The sequence below is a fragment of the Phalacrocorax carbo genome, chromosome 1 (assembly GCF_963921805.1).
Source record: "Phalacrocorax carbo chromosome 1, bPhaCar2.1, whole genome shotgun sequence".
In the NCBI taxonomy this organism is placed as follows: domain Eukaryota; kingdom Metazoa; phylum Chordata; class Aves; order Suliformes; family Phalacrocoracidae; genus Phalacrocorax; species Phalacrocorax carbo.
The window spans coordinates 79,735,765-79,760,233 of NC_087513.1; the positions used below are offsets into that span (position 1 = coordinate 79,735,765).

The 24,469-nt window shown below is 39.4% G+C and overlaps 1 protein-coding gene across 1 annotated transcript in view; it reads right to left on the bottom strand.

Annotated features, from left to right (window-relative positions):
- The window catches only part of LRP6 (LDL receptor related protein 6), a 131,686-nt gene that overhangs the window by 27,964 nt on the left and 79,253 nt on the right, over nucleotides 1-24,469 (bottom strand). The window contains exons 7-12 of the mRNA XM_064461640.1: nucleotides 23,766-23,937; nucleotides 8,920-9,136; nucleotides 7,258-7,547; nucleotides 5,336-5,562; nucleotides 2,985-3,169; nucleotides 934-1,260 (exon numbers count right to left, since the gene is read on the bottom strand). Of these exons, the coding sequence (XP_064317710.1) occupies nucleotides 934-1,260; nucleotides 2,985-3,169; nucleotides 5,336-5,562; nucleotides 7,258-7,547; nucleotides 8,920-9,136; nucleotides 23,766-23,937 (1,418 nt within the window). The remainder of the gene's footprint in view (nucleotides 1-933; nucleotides 1,261-2,984; nucleotides 3,170-5,335; nucleotides 5,563-7,257; nucleotides 7,548-8,919; nucleotides 9,137-23,765; nucleotides 23,938-24,469) is intronic.

Sequence of the window (24,469 nt, forward strand, 5' to 3'; positions counted from 1 at the left end):
CTCTCTACTCATGCATAATGTGGATGAGATACAATCTGTCTCTCTGCACCATGAATCTCTTCACCAACTAATCCGAACAACACCAGTGGAAATCAGCCATCCAGTGTGGCTGCCAAAATTATGAGAGCTTCACTGGCAACCAGTTATTGAGAGATGGATAAATTATTTGGTTAGAAACTAATTACACGCAGCCTGAGGGGCCTTGTGGTTCATATTCTGCACAACAATAAAGAAAAATGGGGCTTGGCTGTACTGAGATCAGAAGTGCTGGGGAGGTTGTGGGGCCAAAGCCCCTCTTCACTGAGGAAGAAACACTTTTGGCGGGTGGGGGGTGTGTGTGTGTGAGAGCAGGCCACCTCAGCAACTCATCAGCCAGCAAACAAACTACTATAGAATTAAATCTTGACCACCTAAAGGCTATGCAAAGTCCAGAATATAGACCAAACTCACATATTCTTTATGTCAGGCAAGATTAGAAATAAATAAGCAGATAAATAAGCAAGTAAGCAGTTGAGAAGGGCTGGCAGAGAAACCCAAAAGCATTTTGAGCTCTCCTGCTTACACAGATTTAGCTGAGTCACTAAAAAGATTCTCTACAGCCACTCATTTTACTGTGATACTGGTCGGTTGCAAGATTTTTTTTTTTTGCTTTCAATATCCTATCTTCTCTGAAAAGTGAGTAGGATTTTAGTATTAGAAAATTGTATTTAAATATACCCCGCTTCCTATGGAGGAAGGGAAGCTAAGGAACCAGAATTTTTTCAAATACACATTCAGTATTAAAAATAGAAACAAGGGTTAACTTCGCCTATTGGCAAAGCAAGCTTCACAATCTCACATAAAAAGAAAACTCTTCTTTTCTCCAAGTACAATACTTGCATCTGTTATAAAACACATCTGCCTCTCTGTTTTATTCCATTCATTACAGCTTACCACTACAAGTCCTGTTATCAGAGTTCAAGGAATAGTGAGCTGGGCAGCCACAGACAAAACCACCAACGGGGACTGCTAAGCAGAGGTGAGAGCAGTGACCGTTGCTAGAAGCACACTCATTCCAGCCAGCCTGCCTGGAGGAATGGAAGACCAAGATGTCCATAACATAATCCAAATGCCCTTGGATGATAGTTCGGTTCTGGCCACTAGTCTTGTTGGCTCTTTCAATACTACGTCGGCTCCAGTCTGTCCAGTAAATGTAATCCTGATACTGAGTCAAGCCAAATGGGTGAGGCAAGTCATCAGCTATAATCTCACGGTCAAGGCCTGTTTCCAAAAAGGGTGGGAGAAAAAAAACAAGAATTATTTGGGGAAAAAAGAGATGCAGTTAGATATGTCCCCTGCACAGAAAGGTTAAAACAAAGTTACTTTAAAGTTACTGTTTCATTATTACAAAAGTAAATTATCAAGTAATGTGTAAGTCTGAAGTCTTGGAGCGTATCACAGAAATGTACGACCACTGCTTGTGACTCACAGAACAGAATGTATCTTACTAAAGAAAAAAGCCTCAGTTTTGAAAATAATCAAGGGTCCTGAAAAAGACTCTTCCCTTTCCCTCCTCCCAGAAACAAACAGGATCCAACTGAAGGAGGCAGGATCCTGACACTATACTCCCAGTTCAGCATCTCTCACACCACATTTGGGTGTCTGCCCACTGCTTACAGAGACAGAATTATTATGAACTTAATAAGGTAGTACAATGTATTACAAGAAAAAATTAAATGCACAAGGTTAAACTCATCTGTCTCTGGAATGCCATAACAGGAAGGAGCAGTCAGAAAGTCAAGGTAGGAAACAGTTAATTGTGTATACTACGGAAATCTTAAGAGACCTTAAGGAGTAGGGCATGATGGGGGGAGATGATTTCAACCATGTTATTTCAACCGCTCCATTACCATGGGATGTCCTGCTGTCTAGTCACAGAAAATGAATGAGAGATTATGAAGCGAGAAGTCATTCCATCTTTGTGCAGTGAAGAGGAGGATACAGAGCCCCGCACTCTGCCATTGCTACCCACAGGTACAGGGAAGATGAAATTCTACTGGTGTGTCCAGTTCCACTGCACACAGGGGAGCACTGAGCCAGCCCCAACAGCATACCAAAATACATGAGATGCTGAATAAAAGCTTTTATATTGTAAATAGTGCCTAGTAATGCATTTTCCCATTTTGATATTTTTCTAGCTTTGTTCCACTATTGCAAATGTACTGCTTACAGTAGACTAACTCCTTCAGCTTTAAATATTGGCTAGTGGTAATGCTAACCTGAGTAATCTGGCACACAACAAGGCAGTCCACTTCTGTGGGTGCCGAGATGTTAAAAATATGATATTCTGCAAGCCTGTGGGGGCTTGGGTCCTCAGTACACTACCCCTGGGACAGTGAAAGAACAAAGTATTCCACCTCCATTTAGCTGTAATGACTAGTTTATAAAAGAATCACACAGATCCCACTGTGAGAGAAAGCCTGGTGGCCAGTACTAGCCAGGAAAAGCTCTTTAATGTGCAGGATATACTGGGGAAAAAAAAGCCTGAACCCCAAGGATACCAACAAAGATTAAAAACCAAATTGTATTAAATTACATTGTGAAAACTGTCTAATAAGCAGTTGTTACCTTGGCTTTCTCTCTACCTTTCTACAGATGATGAAATGTTTGTTATGCATTTGCCAGCAATCTTCACAGCAGCAAGACTCTCCAAAACACTGAAAGTTGACAGCTTTGCCCTACATATAACTGAGAAGCATGTACAGCTTGTATAATTTTAACTTCGTGAGGGTACTAGATTACCTACAAGAAAATCAAGGCCTCACTAAATGCTGTGTTGCATAAACATCAATTATAGAAGCAAATGTTAAAGGTGTATGAGTTTGGAAAAAGCTACTTTTGTCTTAAGATGTGTATCTTTGCATTATTTAAGCAATAATTTGCCACAGGAAACTGTGAAAAAGCAGCAGCATCCCCATGACACTGCCCAGGGCTCTGAGGCTCACCTAGCATGTTGGAGGATTCTATCAGGTTGGTATCGAGGTCAGTCCAGTACAGTCGTCTTTTAGCGTAATCAATAGTTAGGCCATTAGCGCGCCCCACATTTGGTACCAAAGTAGTCCGCTCAGTGCCATCCATAGCAGCTCTATCAATCTTTGGCTTACCACCCCATTCAGTCCAGTACATAAACCTGATAAAAGGACAAAAGAAAAAAAATAACCACAGTTATCCAAAGAGAATTCAAGAGGAGAAACCAAACAAAAGAAAAACCCTTAGCAAGAACAAGCAAAAAAACCAAGAGCTGTAAAACTGAGCATTTATTAAGCCCCATTACACTAAATGTTTTTTTCAAAATACAAGTAAGGAAGTGAGTCAGGTTTCCTCAAAATGCTTCCAACATTATTTTTTCAACTTGGAGCTGGATTTTCACAGCAATTTCCATATAAAAGCACTTCAATCTTAACTAATCCATGCATGTCAGTTAAGACGCAAAAGGTTGGCAGCTGGGCACCTTCATTTATACCTGGTTATTTAGCAAGATTTTTTCCACGGCATTTAGCTCCTGTTTCTATTCAATTGTCCATCGATGAAGGAATACAAAAAGGTAGGTATGGAGGGTACCTTCATTAAGAGGCGCCACTTCTCATCTCCATGCAACTAAATCAATCAGCCATGTAAAACAGTGTGTTACATTTTGGCTGAGGGTAGAATAACAAAACTGTATGGCATTTCCACTGGAGCAAAAGTACAAACTATTACACACTCACATGCCAGTTTATGCCTCATTTGGCACTCCTGTGTATTTGACATTTGGTGTCAAGTAGCTAGTCACTTCTTCCAAAACGTAAAGCCAATACCATTTTAAAAATGAGTGAGACATAGCTAGCCAATGTTTACACCTTTATCCTTTAAGGCCTTTAGTAACAAACACCTGCAAAATGCTTTTAACTTCAACCAACCACACAGTGGGAAAGGTTGCTTCAGAAACTGATGACCAAGGGGGAGCTATTCTTTAGACACCAGGAATACTCATGAATTTTTCTTAAAAATGTTTTATACATTTTTGTATACATTTTGCAAGTTGTGCACAGCACAGACCCAAGTGTTAGAATTGCCCTCATGGTAGCAATGCTGTGAAGACTTCCATATGAAGTACAACATAGCTCAGCTATAATACAAAAGGAAAAACAGGCATTCCAGCTCAAAACTAAAGTACTTTTTTTTTCTTGTCTGTGATGAAGCAACAAACGATTGAATTATAATAATCCTTGGAAAAAACTATTCCCAGTGTAAAACTAGATTCATCCATAGCAACCTTCTGTTACAAGTTCTGTTACAACTTCTGTAACAAGCTGGTCTCGGATGCCCTCTGATGTACTTGTCCTTGCAACCCCTAGCATGTCAGGGCTGAACCCCATCTACATGTCCCCCTGGGGGCAGTGCAGAACTCCTTTTGACTAAGCACTGTGACAGTTGCCACCACCTTGTTGAAACGAAGCAGGAGGAATACGTTCTAGTAGTGCCGGAGGTCTCTGCATTGCTGTGACTCTTGCAGTGTCACTGGAAACTGTGCTAATTTTGTAACACTTGAAAATGAAGTTCCCTCATTTGTAAAATAAGAATGCAATGTTGGTACAACCTGAGAAAGGGTTTGCAGTAATTAGTTAGTTTCAAGTGAGCATTTTGTCGTAGAAGAGCTAATTCAGAAGCTAAATAGTCTTGCCTTGTCCCGTTCCTTCCTCCCTTCCCCTGTTTATTCCCCTACTTTTGCTACTACATTTGAATCCAGCTGAGAAGTTTCTTCTCAGGAAATCTTTCATTTTCAGGATAGGTGGGTATAATTGTTTCCACTCTTTCTCTGTCCCTGCTTCCCTTGTCCATACCAACTAAAAAGGCTCCCTGTCTGAAGAAACAAACACCTTCCTTATTCTCAGACAACAAGCTTCACTCCCCTACTCTCAAGTTAAATCATTTAATACCTTTACTGGACCCTAACTTGTGATAAAAAGGATCCTCATTTTTAGAAGAACAAATATTTTCTTTTCAATGCTATAGTCTTTTTCCAATTAATGAATTCCATAAACCTAAAACTACTTTGATTCTGTGGTTAATTAAAAAACTAAATATAAATCCCTTTTTAATGAGCTGCTCTGATTTTTTTTTGTAGTGTTCTCAATGATTATTCAGGACATTAAGAGCGTATTCCTCCAGCCCTCATACTCTAAATTACCAGGTTGTATTCCCCAGCTCAGTTCTCTCAGGATTTACATGCAGTGCCTAACTAAGAGGCACTAGAGGAAGCATTAAGATGTTGTTTTTCGCTGTTCATAAACATAAAATTAAATCAGCAAGTTACCCCTCAGCAGGGTCCAAAGCCAATGCCCGGGGACTGTCAAGATCTTTCCACACCAGCACTTGGCGATGCTGTCCATCCAGCTTTGACACTTCTATACGATTTGTTCCAGTATCAGCCCAATACAAGTTCTTCCCCAGCCAGTCTACAGCCATGCCTTCAGGGTAATCCAAGCCAAACTCCACAATGTGTTCCAGTGCACTGCCATTCATGAATGCTCTGCTGATGGTCTGCAGGGATACAAAGATACACAGGCAAATTAGAAATTTTACCAGTCTGTCATTGGGCTGGTTGTTTTCTTTGTTGCATTCTAAACACTTTCAGATTTTAGGCATCTCATAGGAAAGAGGATCTTACAATATGCTATTTATTTGCAAGATGAACAATGATGCTATTCAGAAGTAATGATTTACTGTACTCTATGAATGTATTCTGTGTCAATTACAATAGCATTTCACTGGAGAAATAAATGGGATAACTAGTCTGGTTCAATTAAGCAGTCTACTTGCCAAAGTGACCTTAATAATGCAGGGCCAACTTTGAGGGGGAAATATTTTGGCTCTCCCAGGACTATACAAAAGCATCGATGTTATAGCACAGAACAATATTTAAAGCAGCCTAATGAAAAAGTTCAGGACAGAACAGCAAATAAAAGAAAACAACCTAATGGCCGATTAGGTCACTAGTGCAAGTGCTTCAGTACTGATGGTTTAATTTAATTTCAGTGAGTGTAATTTCTTCTTGGTCTTTTATTCAAAAGACTTTTTTAAACTCTTGCCATGATGGATCAGCCTGTGATAGCAGATACAGCTAGAGTTATATTTTAATATTATATCAGAGTTTAGGCATCCCCTGATTTACTGTGATCACAAACAAGCCTGAAAGTAAAGGAATAGCGTTAGGATGGTACAACATTCTTTTTTGGCAAACATGGGCTTCCTTTCTGTGTCCTTAATATTCCCCTCTGCACACACTCCTCATACTTGTAACCCATCAGAAGTTAACACAAAGACGGATTTTCTGTTTACTTCTCAGTATGGATGCTACCTGCTAATTATGCCAGTTTGTGACAGTACACAGCAGGGAAGTTTGTATCTCAGTCTTCATCTGTATCACCCTTAAAAATTGATCAGAGCATTGCTTTATTTTCATTTTAAACACAGCTCAAATTAATACCATACCTAAAGAGTTCAGCCAAGTCACCTCTCTCACACTCACTTAAAATCTGTGTTTTTAACTTTTATGATTCTTCAGTTGCAAAGGTCTATGAGTTACTGTTGGCACAGGTCTTGACCCAATTGCAGAAAACTTTCTTTTATTAAAAACTACTTTTTGGTGCTTACAATTCTGACTATATCTACAACCCATGAAAAACAATGGGAATAACTAGAATCGCTGATAACAGAGATAACAGACAGACAACACAGATTTCTGTCACTCCATTAACCACTACATTTAAACACCTACCCTCAGCCTCTTCCGATCTGCCAGTCTAGACCCTAGAGCTGTTTTACAAAGCCTGTGATTGATATATAGCAGTAGCTATATAACTTAATGAATAGGTAAGACCCATTTTCACTTCCTGACCCAAGACAAGGCCTTCCCCCATTAAACCTATCTGGCAAAACATATGTGATCCCTGAAACCTCCTGCCATATGGCACTCTTCTCAGCTTTCTGCCAAAAAACTTCATTTTTGCAAACTTATCCTTTATATGAAAATGTATACATTACATTTAAATGATTTATAGGACAGAACACCACTAGTATAATGAAAATGTATGCCATTCTTAGTTAGAATAAGCTCTTTCACCTATCACCTGACTCTCGTAGAGCCCATTTGTCAATCCATTCTTAAGTATCTCAAGAACCTTTTAACAAGTTAATAACCAATACAGAATAAATGGAAATATCTTCCATCTCTACCTTCAGTGAAATGTCAGTCCAATAAATCCGATTGTCTGTCACATCAAAATCCAGAGCAGAAGCTTCCTTGACTCCAGTGAGTGGAATTGCAACGTTGTTGTTGTTAGTTTCTAAAGAGATTCGTCTGATATCTGCTCTCCGAGAAAACAGAAGGAAAGCTTCTGGGACGATGCAGGTCTTCATATCATTGATGAGCTCTAAGCCTATGGGGCAAGTGCAGCGAAGGCCTTGTGGTCTGTACAGACATAGATGGCTGCAGCCACCGTTATCCTCTGCGCAAGGGTTTGTACCTAAGCATACAACAAAAGCAAAAGCAATCATTGCAAACTGACTTCAGTTGGGAGATGAAGCCGGTCCTCACATGCATCAATGACACCAGAGTCCTTTAAGAAACACATATAGCTTTTCATCTTTTATTCTCTGAATGAATTAATTCTTGTTAATTTTGTGTAATCCTTCAGACAAATGTTACTCTGCTTGGCTGGAAACCCAGTTCTTGTTTTCCTGCCCCCATGAAACAAACCCAGCATTAGGGAAAGGGATCTGGACTCCAACAGCTACTGATGTTCCTGGTTCACAGCACAAGCACTGAACAGACGGTCAGTATGTAAGTAAGCAAGTGTATGTTCTGCTGCCTTTTACAGTACACTGGTCCAGTTACATACCCCAATGGTGTTCCCAGAGATGAAAAATTTGCAGATCTATTTTCACATCCATTCAATGGCCTCATCTCTCCAGGATGCTAGTAAAGCAGCTCTTTGCAATACTAAGTTGCATACCTGCACATGCTGGAAACACACCTACTAAGAGAGGCCCAGCATTACCAAGCTCAATTAGCCACACAGTTGGAAAGAGAGCTGCATTTAAAACACATGCACCTTAGGACAACTTGTTAATATGGTAGCAGCAATGCAGAGACACCTCAACGGCATTTGACTAATTCCCTGGGATGCAATCCAGACACGGCAGCAAGAAGCTGCAATCCCTAGCCACACAGCAGGATATTCAGGGAATGCAATGAGTTCTGTGATGCTACAGTTATACTGTTACCAGCACCTGGATAGCCAACCATAGCCAATTTAAAGCTAGATCCTGCATTTTTACACCACAGGCACTACAGGGCAGAAAGTACTTCTAGTTATTTTTTCAAATGATGAAAACCACTCAAGTATTTTGCAGTATAAATATGAAAAGCACTGAACAGACTAAAACTAGCTCATTCTTAGCTTTTGCATACAGGGATCACATGTTCAGATTGCAAGATGAAAAGCTGCTACAGCTGCAGTTTCATGAACAGTTGGGCTAATCTAACAGCTGGCTGTACAAAGAGAAGTTCTCATTTTCCATGATCATCCTTCTCCTCTTACTGGATCCAGGGTTATTCAGACCTATGAGCTGCTCCAATTCCCGAAGCAGCTGAAAATTATCCATTTTGGGGGGTGCCTGGTTGTCAACCAGCAGACACTCTCCCAAGTTAGAGAGCTGAAGCACCTCGCAAAAGACCTACCCCACCCCATCAAACTGCAGGCTGCAGTTATCATGCAATAAAGCTGGATTCTGCCCATTGCTAAAAATCCAACCTGGTACAAAGCGATACCTGCAGAAGAGCACCGCTGAAATTTTCTGTTTCATTGTACTTGCCTGATTAGCAGTCTCACTTACCAATTATCTGGTGGACATTCGTAGCTTTCAGGCCCATTAGATCAGGCAGTTGATCTATGATGATCTCTCTCTCTGCTGTGCGCTTATGCACACGTTCAATACTGCGCCTTTGCCAGTCTGTCCAATACACGTAGTCTCCCAACAGCGTGAATCCAAAGATATGAGGTAGCTTGTCCTCCACCAGAACTCTTCTCCCAGTTCCATCAGCATTCATGACCTATGGATACACACAAACACAAATTTATTACACATACGGAATAATTCTGTCACTATTTATCAGAGATTAATTAGCCAGATGCTCCACACAACCTTTAAATTAAAAAAAATAATCTACTAGCCATTAAAATATCAATGTTGCGCAGCAGTTGACTAAAACATGACTGATTTTCAACAGGTACTTATTCCAAAAACCACAGAGGATCCCTTATAAGGCTATTCTCATATGATCATAATGTGAAATTATGACACAACATTCCCTATATTTGCTTTATGAACTAATATTACGTGTGCCTGTTGGAAGTTGCCTCACTTTCTCATTTCTGACTTACATCTCTTGATTTAATTTTAAATGGGAGACACTGTGTTTTACACAAATGAAGACAAGCTTACAATGTCAAGGAGTCCTGGCTCAGCACCTCGTAGTCCACAGTCCCTCCCAAGTGAGCTTTGCCCAGGTTACAGATAGCAGTAAGAGGAGGTTCCATATAAATTCTGGGAGGCAAACAGTCAAAAAGATCTACAGAATATGTTTATATTCCCAAGTCTGAATAAATAACCAGTTTTATATTCTTCAAAATTAAGTTCAGTATTTTTTGTACTAGAAGGAACAGTAATAGGCTGTAAATAATTGCATGCCTTTGATCAAGACACTTGAATTTACTGTGTCGTTTTTCTCTACTGCTAAAAAGAAGTAATACCTAACTTCCTCAAAGAGGCACTGAAAGGATTAATTAAACATATGTATGCATGTTCAAGTGATCAAGTACCTTATGAATGCCAAGTATTATTAAAAAAGTACCATAGTGACAGGAGTAAAGAGAATCCTGTGTTCTAAGAGAAGCTTAAAAATGATTTGTCACTGCAATTTTATAGAAAAGTTTCTTCTGAAATATTTCTGCTTGTTTCAAGTTTACAGTTTAAGTTTACAACATGTATACTAGCCTTCCAAAACCAGAAAAAACCCCAACCAACCTTAATGTAAAAACTTCCCAAAACAATATGATTCACAAAATTCAAGGTAGCATACTAATCCATGAAACATTAAAACATCCTCTCCACTACCCAAGGATGTTCTGACTTAAGGCCTGGAAAAAAGGGTGACTTACTAAATCACTGTTTTCAAATATCTCTCTCAACTTGCCTTGGTAGAATTAAGATAGCCATATAGATAAGTCTGTACGGTTTCACATTCTTCCCACAGCTCAAACACAAAGACTAGTGCAATGACAACCTTCAGATTCAATTGGTTTAATAACTCTGGCTATATGGATGATGTTTTGTGGTCAGAAGAATTTGAGAAATGAGAAGGTTAGTTTAGAGCAACTCCTACCTTCTGCCCACCCAAGCACTGACGGGGAGGGAGGAAAATATTCGAATAGAGAAACAGAACTGAAACCCATACCCTTCTCAGCATAAAGTATAATATGCACATTAACAAAATATTTTTAAGTTCACTAAAAAAGTGGGAAAAAAGCTATAATGTTCACAGTAATTACATTTCTCCCTAACACTATTCCGTCATAAACTTCCTGACATTATGGTACTTAGTATGTTAGAATGGGAATTGAATCTTTATGTGAACACTTCCTACAGAAAAATTAAGGGGCTCTGCATACTTGCTGGTTTGTAGGAATAAGCTCAGTATTTACTTTTTTTTTTTTAAAAAAAGTTCATAATTACTCTGTGGAACTGGCTTACCAAAAATATCTTTTGTCTAATAGCCCATGGCACACTTCCACACATGCACTAATGCACATGCATGACAAAAATAAGATAAGCATTACTTGAAATGGTTTCTTTCTGCATTCTCACTAAAATCCTTTAGAAAGACAAGCGCATTACTTGCAGCTTCACTTTGTATTATGGTGCATTTACCACCCTAAAGCTGTAACTTATGTCCTTTACACTGATAACCAGGTCCAAACATAGCTTTTCCTATCGCAGATTGTTTAGCTGGGCTCTGAGCCCAGTGTAATTGCCTAATTTCTGGACTTCCTTTTGAAAACAAGCTCTGCTATTCCATTTATTCTACTTCAGAAAATTTCAGCATCTGCTGGCTCTCTCAGTTCCTAGCAGCATGCCTCCTACACTCTGTTTTGACAATGAGGTTGCTAAACAACAGCCTAATGGTTAACTTTAGAACCAGGGACACAGATATAACATTCGTAAAATAAACTGTGAGTTATAGTCCTCAAGCCACCACCTCCTTCAAGAAACCATCACCACCACCAAGCAAAACTGGTCATCCCCTTTTGCCTACCACCCCTTCTCTAACTGTAACAGTCATCTTGGGTTTCTGTGATGACTTGTTTCCCCCTCCCCCTTAAACTACAGAGATGAGCCATTTGCTTGCAACTAATTAATATATGGTAATTAGTGCTTGCTAAGCAGACCAAACAGATATACAGAATGGATGGATGTTACAAAGTGAATCAACTAAAACCACACAGTAACAACCACTGAAACATCCCTATCACAAAGCATTATCTTTAGATACTACGCTTTTTGCCTTGTACTTACAAAAGAAAGAAACTTCTATATTTAAGGGGGTGCTTAACTACTGGCAAAAAGAATTAGTTGGAAGGCGTTCGCTGTGACGTAAAGTTTCTTTAGCAAACTTTAAATGGGAAGCTGTTCAAATAAGCTTCCTCTTATTCTGAAAGTCAGGAAAAGAGAAGGGAGTACTTCAGTATTACGTGTCTGTTTTAATTAATTTTTGTTTTGCCACATAGAGGTTATTTTGAAAGACAGCTTTATGCCACCTAGACAAAGCAGATACCTATCTGAAAGTACTTAAACATACCTGCCACCCTACTCCCACTGCAGTCTTACCTGAGCCCATCTGTGCGATCTTATTCAATATAAACATCTGCCCACTAACAACTGGGTACCACCATACAAAAAGTTCCATGGCACCATGTTGTCTGCACTCCCTTTAGCCACATTTTAGAAAATTTGAATAGAATTTCATCAATAGGCTACAGAACCAAACAGTCTGGTGTAAGGCAGAAGGAAAGTGGCAAGGGATATAAGGATGATGCATATAACAAGTGCAAGGAAAAAGATACTGCTTTATGCATTCATTCCCCTTCTCCAGCCCCAGACGGATCAGTTCATCACAATGAAGCCCAGCCCCACAGAATCCCCATGAGAAACCCACCTTCTGCTGCTATGAGGCAGTGTCTCCAGCGGTTTATGCTGCCTTAACCGCAATGTGGTGTGGGTTTCACATTCTGAGGCCATTCTGAATACTGCAAACCACAGTGAGAATATAGACTACAACAGGAAACAGATGTGGTGCAACCACAAACACTACCTTTACTGAAAAAGTTCCACGAAAAAAAAACACCAACCCAAAACCCACAAAGTACAAAAATTAAATGGCCTCAGAAAAAATACCAGACATGCTGCCTGTAGGATAACAGCTTTGCTTATCCTAGAACAATAATGAATGCAAACCTACGGCTTCATGAAAATACAGCTTATTCAAAATAAATGAATTAATGCTGAAAATATCGTCATATTTTAAGATGCTGTACTTAATGGTCAGCAGGAACAATAAAAAAACCCTTTGAAGTATCACTTCTATTCTAAAATTACAGACTGGATTGCACAGTGATACATTCTAAGGGTTTTTTCTTGCTGTCAGATATCTCAGATTAAATTCAGTCTTGAATACCAGTAACAACTGTGATAAATAAGGTAATGCAGTAAATTTACCTTTCTGATAATCTAGGATTTTGATGTACAGTAGATTACACTTGTAATTTCATTGGTTTAAGTTTAGAGCTCAATCATTATACCTACCTGATCTGTGAAAATAATGTTCAGCTCTGGTTGGATCTCGTGCAGCAGCCCTGGCAAACCTATGCTGGGCCCCAAATAGGACTAGCAGTCTGCTCAGGTCCTGCAGGCCAAGGCCAGCGGCAGTAGAAACTAGGCAGATGTACACTAGCTCATATCCACAACAATGAGAAGATGCTAGTCACAGAAACTGTTTGTTCCTATCGGGCCATACTTAGTTTAATATCAAACATAAGAACCCAGTTCTACAGGGTGCTAGGCAGCCTCACTACTGACAACTCCCAGAGGAGAAAACAGGATGCAGGCACTGGAAAGAACACACTTTCCAATGCAAATCTGGGAGACTCTCAGAAAAAGCTGATACAATTTACTCATAATTAACCTAGTCCCATAAGCAGGGTGATCGTGTGCAAAGCATTGCCTTTCATCTTAACTCACAAGCAGAGTTTATAATTTTGGATGTAGAACCACAGAGTCATAGACCAGCCCAAGTTAGAAGAGACCTCAAAAGATCATCCAGTCCAACCTTTTGTGGGAAAAGAAGCCTACATGAGATGATCTAGCACTCTGTTCAGTCACATCTTGAAAACCTGCAGTGGTGGGGACTCCACCGCAACACTTGAGAGGTCACTCCAGTGAATGATTGCTCTCACTGTAAAATATCTATCTTATATTGAGATGAAACCTCTCCTAGTGCAACTTGTACCTGCTGACCTGTCTTCTCCATGCAGTTCCTTCTGAAGGGAGACCATCCATCCTCCTTGTAGCTGCCCTGTAAGTACTGGGAAACTATGATGTAGTTCTTCCCCCCCCCCCCCATCTTTTCTTCTCCAGGAAGAAAAGACCTAAATCCTTCAGTGTTTCCTCAGGGCAGGTTCTCTAGCCCTTTGATCATCTTCATGGCCCTCCTTTGGGCCCCCCTCCGGTCTGTCTGCATCTTTTTGAATTGTGAGGACTAGAGCTGGGCATAGTACTCTAGGTGTGGCCTTACAAGCACTGAGTAGAGTGGGATAATCACACCTCTATCTCTGCTAGCAATGCCCCTGCGGATGCAGCCCAGGATCCATTTTGCCTTTGCTGCTGCAGCAGTGCACTGGACTCATGTTCAGCTTGTCATCCACCAGGACCCCCAGGTCCCTTTCAGCAAGGCTACTCCCCAGACACACAGATTCTAGCCTGTGCTAGGCTTTTGGGTTATGTCATCCCATGTACAGGACCTTGCAATTTACTTTGTTAAGCTTCACATAGTTCTTGCCAGCCCGCTCTTCCAGCCTGTCCAGGTCTCTCTGGAAGGTGGCTCTCCCTTCTGACATGTCCATCTCACCACCCAGTTTAGTGTGATCAGCAAACCTAGGTGAGTGTGCTTTCAACCCCATCATCCTGATCATTTATGAAGATATTGAACAGTGTGGGGCCTAGTATTGATCCCTGGGGATCCCTCTTGTGCCAGGCTGATAGCCCGAGTAAAAACCACTGCCATCTCTCCCCACTGACTCAAAGGAAGGATGCAACTGTAGCATTTATCTTCATTCTGAAAGGACAAGGAATAACAGCGTTCTGACTCAGTGGCAATGCTTTGCATGTCACGAGTCCCATAAATGCCACTAGCTTGTTGTTCCCTTGGTATGTGTTGAAATACACTCTTAAAACCCCAGCCATTTAGCACAGAAATGTCACAGAAAGAAAGGTAAACTCTTCCTGAGCAGACCTTAAACTCTTGAGTCATTAGAATGACAAGTTGGGTTTCTTGCAATAGTTTGAAAGACGGCAGAAAAACATCACAAAACATTAGCACCGTCACAATTTCAGCATCGGCCATGCTAACATACTCTATGAATAGATACACCTAAAAAACAATGAGGTGAAAAAGTGAATTTCTCATTAGTCTGATCATTAACAGTGATCTGCATAAGACGACTGCAAAGAAGCATTACTGTGAGACAGACATGAAATACTGAATTCAATACATATATCCCAGATATTTCAATATACAATGGAAAAAGATCTTTCACAAGGCCTGTATTATACCTGAAATGGTTCAGGAATATTCAAGGTTTAGGCTTAGTTACTTCAGCCCTGACTATCCCAATGCTAAATACTTACACATGTTGTTTGTCCAATGCAACACATATTGACTCAGTTCATGACACTGTTAATCCAGGATACGACTGTTCATCTTCCACCTAAATGTACATGAATCTTACTATATCAGAGAAGTGAAAAACAACACTAACTCATTAAATTTATTTGGCTAAGGAAAAAAAGAAAACTGGGGCAGAATCTCTCTTAAAAATAACTCTAAAACACAGCTAGAATGCCTTCTGAACATTACATTTGCATGTCTTCAGACTGGGTTTGAGAATTCTATTTTCAACTTGCTGCTGTAAGCAACACAAACAAAACAGACCAGAATAATTTTACTATTATGGCTGCAGTAATATCATACAATTAACACATTTATCTACTATAAAACAGCAGCTCCAGGAGAGGAAAAAAGGGACATCTTGTCTAAATTTCCAGTTTTATTAGTCTTCCCCTCTAAAAAAAAAAGTCCTGATCAACTAAACCCGCTTTGGCTGAGCAATCAAAACTTTAAACTCAAGGCAATTATTCTGGCAGTGTCATTAACTTACTGTTAACAGTATTTTCCCTCAATTCCAAAACGTTAAGGAATGTTTTGGATGTTAAATGGGAAGCCATCTCTTCTCTGCATTGAAATCCTGAGAAATCTGCAGAAGGGATACCTGGAACCCTTTATATTTGCTTCAGAAACCAAATGCCTCCAGCCAACTCTACAATTTCTTACTGTTAATTGTTTTATAATAGCCATTACCAATTTCTAATTTAACAGTACCCCAGCACCCTCAATTTCCTTCTGAGCTCTAATCATCTTTCTAAAGAATTCAAAATATGTTTTTCCTGAGCATGGATAATATTCCTAATAGGACTGCAGTGAAGATAAATATGTAAAAACAGAATAGAGATTAACTTCATAAATAGCCCTTCTATCATGCTACAGACACTGTTATAAACTAATTTCTTTCACAATAGGACAACCTTCCTAGCTCGCTGATCAATCAATGCCAACAACAGAATTGTTTCTCAGTGATGGAATTTAATTTTAGAAACAAATGGTTGGGTTTTCAATGAAATGGCTCAAGTAGGTTAAGTGACAAGCAGGCAGGGAAAGGAGTTCATAACCATTGTGACAATCAAACATGACAGCTCCTAGGCAATCTCATGCAGTACAAAAAAACCCTGCATTTGTAAAGAACAGGCTAAGATAAAAAATTGAGCTGAAATGATGAACAGGATGAGAACAGAGATTTTCTACAGGAAAAGAAGAGGGTCCTCTGAGAAGATCCAGTGGTAAACAGGTGAATAAAGATTCTTGGCTATGGAAATTAATTTCAGTACATTAATACATAAGGTGGAGTGGGAACAGTCAGAGGGTGTTCTGTACATGAGCACAGTCTATAGGGGTACAAAGGAAGTTAATTACTGTGATTTTGCAACTTACCATTTGTCAGTTAAGTCCTATGAGCAACCATTCACAGGCTTTGCAAGAGGCAAAGGAGACTGGCCAAGACCAACCTGAACCCCCACAGTTGTTTGGGGGACAGTTTTACAAGATTAAGTTTGGCAACACAACTTCTAATGCTCTTGCACATGGGCAAAAACCTCTGTTCTCTCCTCTTGCTTCCCAAGGTACTTTCTTTCAGTACATCGCCCCAGGAACTTCTTATTTTTAACTTGTTCTCTCTCTAGCTTGGTGCTTCCCAGACTCCTCCATAAGCAACTATAATTTATTTTTTTGTAGAGGGGAAAAAAATGTGGAAAGCTTTCTGCTGTTTTGGCAAGTCCAAGTGGTTCACGAAACAGTCCAATGAGTGACCCAGCCAGTGCAAATCTGGAGGGATGGTTCTAGGATACTTTCCACTTTTGGTGGCAGTAAGCTATGAGGTTGATTCAACTGCTCCCTTTGCTAAATCATTTCAATTCCAAGGGTTTCTGCATGTCCAAAAGCTTGTTTTTCCACCATATGTATTTACCTGCCTAATAAAAGCTGTTAACTTCCCTACCATCCTTTTTTTCACAGTTACATCATGAACAGTTATCCAAAAAAAAGTTTAGGTTAGGACTACAAAGTCTTAGAGCAAAATAAAAACCCTGTGTGAATAAAGCTGAATAAGTATTGAAAGGGATCACAAGGTCACGTGAATGCTTCTGAAGAAGCCCAGGTCCAAGAACAGTACAATCTTTTTTGTATGGTAATGTAACTAAGCTGGTGGGGGATAGGGGAAGCTAGAATATTGGAGAATAAGGGATAAAAGCACACTGACAAACAGCACTCAGCTCAATCAGAAATGCAGAAGACAGCTCAATATCTCGTCACATCGCTCCCCAGCTTGCCTTCAAATATTAAGTATGTCAGACTTAGTGAGGTCAGATGATAACTATAGTCACTTTAGTTTGAGGGATTTTTGTGTTTTCCCTGAGATAACCAATACTGACTGTCAGTAGAGGCTTGTTGCTTTCTAGATGAGATAACAGTTTAAACTAAAATGCAATTTCCTAACTCCAATGGGAAAAATCTAAGCAGCAGGTATGACACATTAGTGGGATCCAAAGGTTGTACATCAGTCAGCTCCATGCTAGGCCATTGGGAGCCATGAGGTTTACAGGGCTGTCATTACCAAAACACGACTGCTCATCTGTAACAAGGCTTTTAAGAAACATCTCTGAATTTCCAACATGGCAAGTCTCAGTCAAACTGCACAAATGTAAGCAACAGCCAAGTCTAAAAAAAGGTACACTTTTACTATTAACAATAATGTGCAAAAAGGTTGGAGAAGCCAGCTTAAATGTGTCTGGAGCGCGGGCATCTGCCTCTGATGTGGCCACTCCAGTCTCTCCTTAGACTTAATAGAAAAGAATAGGTGCTTTTAGAGTAGGACTCATCCAATCTGTTCTAAATATTTACTTTAGGGTAAAGCAAGACACATCATGGAAATGCTGATTTCTGACATTTTCTATAAAGGCAACATAACTTACTGAGCTGAAGATCTCTACATCTCATTAGATGAAAACCACGCACAGATTTCAGGGAGAAATGCAGATCTGACAAAAAAGCCATTTTAAAACTGAATACTCAAGTCTTCTGTACCATCACATAATTTTTAGGGCAGTAATACCACTACTTAGAAAAATACCATGCTTGGTACCCAGGTCAGAGAGTCAGGTTAGTCTTGGAAAACAGTTCTGGCTATATCTACCCAAAACCTTCCCTTGGCATCCTCTTTCTGTTGCAAGGTGCTGGGAACCTCTCCCTGTTCCATTAAGGATGACAGCCTATTGATAGCAGATCCCTCACAACTTCTCTAAGAACTGGTCAGCAGAAGTGGTTTGTAATGGGTGTCTCAATAATAAAACTTTTCACATTTCAGTTTTATTTAGATATTCTCTATATATCAAAGGCAATAAAAAGTTGACTTTTTAATGTTCCTGAATTGAAACTGGCATGGATGTTTTAAATATGTTTCTTCTTTTTTAGTTTTATATTAAAACGCTTTCAACAACTGCAAAAGGTACATGCCTAAGTGACAATCCTGTAGCACCGTGACCAAAAGCCAAAGCAAAATGGGAACTTAACTTTTTAATTATTTTTTTTTTTTAATAACAACAAGGTTAAAATGCCAGGAGGTCTTGGCTCAACATTTGGGGTCCACAGATAAGAGGTCACTCAAATTCTTGTATCTAGCTCTTTGACAGTCAGGAGACTTTACTAATATGTGGTCCTTGGCTGTCATTTGTTTGCTTTGTAATATAGTTTTCCTATCTTCGTCTGCGTCATGAAATTTAATTCTTCCCTAAGTTCATTGAGAAGTTCAAAAGAAACCTCCCAAATAGAAGTTATAAAAAGTATGAACTAATTGTTTTGGGTTTTGGGGTGGGTTTTTTTGTTTGTTTGTTTTTTTTCTTTTTTTAAATAAGCCTTTACTCTACTACTTATTTCAAACATCTATAATTTTTCTTAATGCAGGCCTAGCAGGAAATTTCCTAGCTGGAAATTCTCTGACAAAGTAAGCTTTACATTTCTGAAACTGGGATGGAGGAGAGGGATCTGCCCCTATCCTCTTCAGCACATACTACTTCTCTACTGAATGAAGTTCCCAAGCGCCACAACTATCCAAACCTGGTGGATAATGAATTGCGGCCAACACTAAACAGTAAAGCAACTTCAAATATTTGTTTCAACTACCTTACTTCTCATACCTGCAAAAGCTTAATGGAAGTTCACAAAAGCAGCTGTGTTCAACAGCTAGGAGTGCAATGGTTTCTGCTTCTCAGTTTTCAAACCTCTGCTTCAAACTAAAGGTGGATGAGGCAGGATCAGTAATCAGGCTTACAAGTCATCAGCTTTTCACAATACAAAGACTAATGCTAGAAGACAAAATTTCTCAGTCGGAAAATAAATGGTGAATGCTTAGAAAACAGAATTTCCTTATTAGGGTGGTGGTAAAATTGAGGGAGTTGTCATCAGAGGGAAATGTAGCCCTGCAATTTCAGGATTAGAATATGAATTAGAGTATTCTCTAGATGCCAAGCTATTAGCTCCTGGGTCAAACACAAAAAGGTCCTCTCTGTTCAAGATTTTTGTGCTCAAAAAAGTCTTAGCAGCATCCGCTTTCTGTTGTCTGACAAGGCTGGGTTCTGAAGACTTGTGTGTACTTATGCTGAAAAACAGCAGGATGTAAGACTTCCCATATTAATCATGAGGATTAGAGACAGTAATGCCAGGCACAGCTAATAGATTTGGGAATGCAGAAACACTTCAAGTTAGAGCTGCACTCAAAAATCACTAGATAATGGTTGGATCTGTATAGGAGGCAGAGACTCCTTTCTTTAAACTCACCACTAGTAGGTGTAAGTGGGTGCCATCTCTGGCTCTGAGAATGGAGAATAGGAAGGAAGATGAATAAAGAAAAATGAAGCAAAGACTGAAAAATTGTGAGAAATCAGCCATATCTTCATTATTTCCTCTTAACGCATACATCCACACGTGCACACAGCCATTTACAATTACTTTATCAATACGAGCTTTGGTGACCATTTTAAATCCAACTTATGCCTTAAAACAGGTAGTGTACGTGCTCAGAAGACAAATATTCACTTGAGCAGGAAAACATGAGACCAATTCAACAGAGCAGATCATACATTTTTAACCTCATGGCTCGGCATGAAAATGCTTTAAACCTGTAGCAAGTCAATGAGAAATCTTCCCTACTGGTAAGCACAATAGCAGCCATCCATTTCAATAGAAGTTTATCAGCAGTGAAACCTGACCGAGATAAATGACGAAGCTGTTGAGCCACAGCCTGCTTCTGCCTGCTGCAGGCTGCCAGATAAAATGGGAACAAAAGCTCCCTGCTGTACCCCCTACCAGTCTCCATTAACCCCTGCTGATGCTTTATTATCCTCTGGGGGCTCCAGAACAGCATAGCATGAATCAGTGTGTAAAAAATAAATAATAAAAGCTCATAGGTAGCACAAACAAACCAGAAACATAGCTTGCAAGAAACATTCATTTTGGTAGCACTGCAATTAACTAATGGTTCTGAGGAATTCCACATACTAGGAAAAAAAGGAAAACAGCACAATGTATTTAAAATCATGTATGAAAAACTACTCAAAGGCAACAGAGTGAAAGTACACAAACATATTTCTCCTGCCTTTACCCCTCCTGCCAAATACAAACATATACAGGCAAAGCAGGGACCAGGCATATATTCTGATGTCTTCAAGTCCAGTTCCAAGTTTCATCTTTTGATCCTGTCACAGATATAGTCTTTGTTGCACCTCCTCCAATGTCCTTTCTCCAAATACAAGTTTAAAACGTTTACACTGAAGGTCAAAGCATCTTCTACTAAACCGATATAAAAAATGGATGGGAAGGGCAGGGAAAGTGTTACAAATCTCCTCAGGATTCATGGTTGCCATAGGAGAGAAAGGCAGTGGGAGGAGAAGGGAAGACTTGAAACGTTAGTAATATTTTAGCTATCATAGATTTAGACAGTGTCATTGCAGCCTAAGATTTCTGTAGCCTACCATAACAAAGTCCATCTCTCAAAAGATTACAGAGGCACTACACAAGGTCCTGGGGAAAATTGACTAAGATTCATCAGTAAAGAAACTCACCACAACATTTGCATTTCTTAGCACATTAAGGGGCAAGGGTGGGGCATCTACTTTATGTTGAACCATTCTCTTTGATGAACACCCCCTTCTCATCCTGTAGAACCTTTCCATGCTTTACTAATTTCAGAAGCTATATTGAACTTGCGCTCTGATCTATCACTATCAGAGGTCATCAATTTTCAACCCATTTCTGCCCCTCTGAAGTGCAGTTAGCAAGCAAGAATATTACATCTAAGGAAGAACATGAAGTTTTTCCTAAAGCTAATGCTACAAGCTAACAGAATAGACTCCCCAAACCTTCAAGGAGTAGAGCAGCCTCAACACAGGAAAAGAGAGAGACTGCATGGGTTCAGTCCAAAGGTCCACCCATCCTAGTGTCCTGTCTCAGAGAATAATCAAAACAAACTTAGAGAGCAGCATAATAAAGCAAACGCATACCGAAACTTTTCAATAAGCCTTTTTTATTCTACAGCAACTTACAGTTCAGTGATTTGTGGTTCAGAAGGCAATTCTATTTTCTAGTAAACTGGAGCAGAATTCCCTTCCACAGACTTACCCAGTCTTCCCAGTAACACATGTAAGCTTTTGGCATCCACAACCATTTCCACAACTTACCACACACTGTTTGAAAAACCATCTGCTTTTGTTTGCTCTGCACCCACCACCTGCCAGTATCATTTACAAATGCTGATTTTTTCTATCAAAAAAGGTGTGTGTGTAAGTCCTGGTCACCTTATACATAATTTTCTTGATTTTATAGACCTCTGCCACATACCCCTAAATTAACACCTTCTGAAATTAAGAAAAAAGAAAAAAAACCACCACACAATAAAACAAAAAACAACCAACCAAACACCAAAACCTCAAACAAAACTAAAATCCAAAAACACCACAGAAAAACTGGGAGAATTTCTTTTTCTGTTGCTTTAAAGATTTTAGCCAGGCTTTTTCTCTGCACATTGGTAAGAGTTAACAAATGTTAACTTTTCATAAAAAGCAGCAGCAGTAAAATCATACTTCTAACACTTGGAGCCTCAGAGGAAAAAAATAACTAGTAATTCTGAAACCTTAAGATGATAAGTCTTCTCCAACGCCCTGCATGGATGTTACATGACAACCTGGAACAAACTCATTCTGCTAGCTCACATTGGTTTAAAAACAATAAAATGGAAATTGTCCCAGCAGACTTTATGCCAGATCAGATATCTTCTGTCCTGCCACAGACATTGTACTGTTGGCATAAACATTATATCATGTGTTCCAGCCAGTTTGACAGAACAGCAGCAGTGAGCTCATGCCTGATGTAGATGAAAATTTTTACCACAAACTGATCCAGCACTGAACAGAATCTTTATTAATTAATATGGAACCATGGTCTAAGTAAGACTGAAGTCCATGAAAAAAATCTCAATGTTTTGGCAGGCATGAGAGTGGAGAGTGCCTAACTCACCTTTTGCAAAATATATTCAAGCCCAAGACAGTATCAGGGCTGAAGTGCTCAATCTGTTATAAATAAATCTTTAAGCATAGCTACGACTCTTCTTCCCCAGTTTTCTCAGAGCTGGTATAATGTTAGGTGAACTACAGACTATCAATCTTGTTTTCAGGACAAATAAAACTGTGCTTCCCTGAGGCTCTCCCAAGGAGTGCTTCAAAGCAACTCACCTTGCAGGACTAGAGTTACTTTGACTCTGAAGGATAACAAACAGTTACGTGACCTTCCAGCGCAAGACTACAACTTCACATTGGCTTATTTGAAGTTATAAATAAATAAAACAATTTCATAAGGCTAGAGAAGATATTGTGGTAATGTGGTAAGTGCTGAAAATTATTTGCAATGGTAAGGATTCAATAAGGAAAGCTGTAATTCATCAAAAGAAAGGTACATCTACCAGGATACAACAAAGGTAGATGGTACTACAATGCACCAAGCATAGCCAAGCCTCCCGATTCCAGATAAACTTCTGCCTTTTGATAGTAAGCTGAACAAATACTATACAACACTATTTTCTCAAAGACTGGTAAAGAGAAAATAAATGTCAAATCTGTTCCAGAACGGTTATATAGCAAAATAAATACAAGGTTTTCAATGTGGGAGAGAAGAAAAATGACATTTTTGTTTTCAATTAAGAGTTTCAGCAGAACATACCAGAAAGAACATCTATCCCCTCTCTGGAACCCTAATAAAATGAGGGAGATGCAAAGTATAGAGGATTTGTGGGAGTACAAATAATTATATGTGAAATGAGATTTATTTCCTTAAAATATACTCGATTAGCATTTAAGCTGAGCAGTGCAAAGAACGAAAGATAAATTTTTTCAACATACAAACATTACTCCCAGTGAAAAGCTTTTTTCCTGATGACCCAAGAATTGATTTATTTACCAAATCCTTATCATACATTCTTAAAAAGAGGGATCTACTGCATGGATATCGTTTCCATTTTACACACAGAAAAATGGAGGAAGAATAGTAACTTAGCCGAAGACAAAGAAGCTGTATTGTTTCCTGAAGCACAAAACAACCATTATTTGGGGCTATATCAGAATTTAACCACCTAGAAAAGTAAAGTAACTACATTCTATAACTCCAAGGAATTAAAAACGCAGGTACAATTACCAACCTCTATTTTGTCTGTTTTGGCATCTCCCCAGTATATTTTGCTCTCTGTATAATCCAGTGCCAGCCCATTTGGCCAGCCAAGTGAGGTATTCACCAGCACAATTCTGTCTGAGCCATCTAATGCTGCCCTCTCAATCTTCGGGATTTCTCCCCAGTCAGTCCAGTACATGTATCTGCAAAGGAAACAAAATCTTAAGAAGTCTTATTAATCCAAACTTTCAGTATTCACATAGCTTCTTCTCAACTACTGTTCCCTGAAACCACATTGCGTATGTAGAAGTACATTTCTAAGCCAAATATATTTCCTTACCCAAGCAAGGATGCCCAAACCATTCAGAAAGCATTGACATGCAAACGCACTGTCCCTTTACACAAAACTCCTGTATCAGCCTGCTCAGCAAGACAACATAACCAGTGCTTTTAGCTACGATAAACAAACAGGTCAGAGTCCCCTAAAATATTTTTAAACAGGAGAATAAAACCTGATAAGGTCACAGATAAGGTGACTAGCCAGGCAGTCAAAGGGGAGCAGTAGTCCCCGTGCCTCAGAGCCTTAAATTTCAAAGAATCCCAGTATTTTAATTCTGAAGACTCAGAAGTTTATCATTGCATCTGCATACAGGTAGACAGTTCACATCTGCATACAGGTAGACAAACTTATCTTATTTACATGATTAATATTTAAGAAATGCTCATGAACAGCTG